The sequence below is a fragment of the Oncorhynchus clarkii genome, chromosome 5, assembly GCF_045791955.1.
Source record: "Oncorhynchus clarkii lewisi isolate Uvic-CL-2024 chromosome 5, UVic_Ocla_1.0, whole genome shotgun sequence".
Lineage (NCBI taxonomy): Eukaryota > Metazoa > Chordata > Actinopteri > Salmoniformes > Salmonidae > Oncorhynchus > Oncorhynchus clarkii.
This window is the reverse complement of record NC_092151.1, coordinates 97,568,396-97,571,063: the sequence shown is the minus strand read 5'-3', so window position 1 is coordinate 97,571,063 and position 2,668 is coordinate 97,568,396. Positions and strand designations below refer to the sequence as shown.

Genomic DNA, 2,668 nt, shown 5'->3' with positions numbered 1-2,668 from the left:
GTTTACTGAACTAAAGTTAATTTAAATATGAAACGTCATAGAATACAAAATGGCAATGCAGAGCGCTCTAGACTCAGTTCATCGCTCTAGACTCAGTTCATCGCTCTAGACTCAGTTCATCGCTCTAGACTCAGTTCATCGCTCTAGACTCAGTTCATCGCTCTAGACTCAGTTCATCGCTCTAGACTCAATTCATCGCTCTAGACTCAGTTCATCGCTCTAGACTCAGTTCATCGCTCTAGACTCAGTTCATCGCTCTAGACTCAGTTCATCGCTCTAGACTCAGTTCATCGCTCTAGACTCAATTCATCGCTCTAGACTCAATTCATCGCTCTAGACTCAGTTCATCGCTCTAGACTCAGTTCATCGCTCTAGACTCAATTCATCGCTCTAGACTCAGTTCATCGCTCTAGACTCAGTTCATCGCTCTAGACTCAGTTCATCGCTCTAGACTCAGTTCATCGCTCTAGACAGTTCATCGCTCTAGACTCAATTCATCGCTCTAGACTCAATTCATCGCTCTAGACTCAGTTCATCGCTCTAGACTCAGTTCATCGCTCTAGACTCAGTTCATCGCTCTAGACTCAATTCATCGCTCTAGACTCAATTCATCGCTCTAGACTCAGTTCATCGCTCTAGACTCAGTTCATCGCTCTAGACTCAGTTCATCGCTCTAGACTCAGTTCATCGCTCTAGACTCAGTTCATCGCTCTAGACTCAATTCATCGCTCTAGACTCAGTTCATCGCTCTAGACTCAGTTAACAGAATCTGTAGTTTATCCTATTTCAGAGTTAGGCATGGTCTGATTTTAAAAAAAGAAAGGAAATGATTGCATTTTCTGCCATATCTTATTTTTGCAGAAAATGTAGTGTAGTTCCAGTAGTTAGCTACACTGCTACAAGGCACACAAAAAAGTAGCTAATTAATCTAACAACTGAAAACACTACCAAAGATGTGATTTCTTTCTCTAGCGAATGATGGCAAGGCACTACAGAGGCTAGTGCATACGGCCCAGTACATCACTGGACCAAGCTTCCTGTCATCCAGGAACTCTATAGGAGCGCAAGACGTAGAGACGTAGAGCCGCAAGCTAGCGCGAGGACGCGCTCTTTGAAAGGAGGGAGAAGTGTAACGCGCCTGGGTGTATAAACACGGAAATCGACTCGGCACAGTCGATAGCGCGCCGTACCTCGGCGCTCCCTGCTGTTTCATTACAATATTAACTCAATTACCTCGACACCCCCTGCATATAGCCTCGCTATTGTTATTTACTGCTGCTCTTTAATTATTTCTTATCTTACTTTTTTTAATGCATTTTCTTAAAACTACATTGTTGGTTAAAGGCTTGTAATTAAGCATTGTATTCTGCGCATGTGACAAACACAATTTGATTTGAGTTCAACTAATACCACCAAGCTACCACAAATGTCGCTTAAATACTAGTGGAACACTGCCAGTGCTTACTAACAAGTTAGGTAGCTAGCTACTACAGATCCAGTCCTGAGTGTTGGGCATGGCTCTGTTGAGTTGGCCTGAATCAGTCTCTGTCGTAGGCTAACCATTAACTTACATTAACTTTGCCCCCACTCCCCACCACAAACCTTGCAAACCCCACTTCTGCAAATCTTTTTCAGTCAGACTGCTCTTGGTTTCTTCCGGTACGCTTGTTTTTATTTTCTGATGGAAGCTGGCCATATTTCCAAAAGCTGAGGAAAGTTTCAGAGAAACAACAAGGAAGGAAGTTTAGCGCCAAACAAACATTGTTTACTTCCTGATCAGATGACCTGAAACAGATGAGACGCGGCTTCTTCTTCTCCTCCTTTGATTAGGTTTAACGGCGGTTGGCCTCCAATAAACGTTGCATTACCGCCACCAACTAGACTGGAGTATAACTCCTTTATACTTTGCTTGAAAAAAGGAAAATAAATCAAGAAATTCCCTACATCCAGTGCTTAATTTGAGCCGGATCCTGCCGCAATAGGATCCTGTTTCATTCAGGAACCTATTTGTGAGGATCCGGTACCTTTCTTGGCATGACATTTTTTTCAATGTTTGCATTGTACAAATTCAAATAAAAGCGGTCAGAGTTAATTCGAGTGCCCCCTAAAAAACATAGCCTAATGTGAAAATGTAGATTTTCAGCCCGCACCTGATTTTCTAAGAATTTATTCGGGCTGGGCCTAGCCCGGGTTTATTGTAACCTAGAGACCAACTCATGGCAGTTGCTGTGGTGTGAGAGAGAGAAGCTTGCCTGTATCTCTTACGGAACCAGAATGAGATTCCTTTTCTATAATCTCTTTTCCTCTCTCTGCTCTGATAGACATGAGTCTGCAACTACCATCTCTGCAGTGTTGCACTTCATAATTTATTTCCTGATAGAATCATAGCCTTGAGAAGGGTCCTTCATCATTTATTTCCTGATAGAATCATAGCCATGGGAAGGAAGTGTCCTTCATCATTTATTTCCTGATAGAATCATAGCCATGGGAAGGAAGGGTCCTTCATCATTTATTTCCTTATAGAATCATAGCCTTGAGAAGGGTCCTTCATCATTTATTTCCTGATAGAATCATAGCCATGGGAAGGAAGGGTCCTTCATAATTTATTTCCTGATAGAATCATAGCCTTGAGAAGGGTCCTTCATCATTTATTTCCTGATAGAATGTG

The 2,668-nt window shown here is 42.4% G+C and overlaps 1 protein-coding gene across 3 annotated transcripts in view; it reads right to left on the bottom strand.

Annotated features, from left to right (window-relative positions):
* Positions 1-1,782, bottom strand: part of LOC139409600 (chromodomain helicase DNA binding protein 1-like) — a 46,497-nt gene extending 44,715 nt beyond the window's left edge. For 2 of the 3 annotated variants that reach the window (XR_011634433.1, XM_071155008.1), the window contains exon 1: positions 1,603-1,759. Coding sequence is in view for 2 of the 3 variants with exons in the window: in XM_071155008.1 (XP_071011109.1) it covers positions 1,603-1,696 (94 nt within the window). In the remaining variant the exon portion in view is untranslated. Of the gene's footprint in view, positions 1-1,602 lie in introns of all 3 variants that reach the window. The other variant, XM_071155007.1, reaches the window with a different exon arrangement.
* Positions 1,783-2,668: the final 886 nt, after the last annotated feature.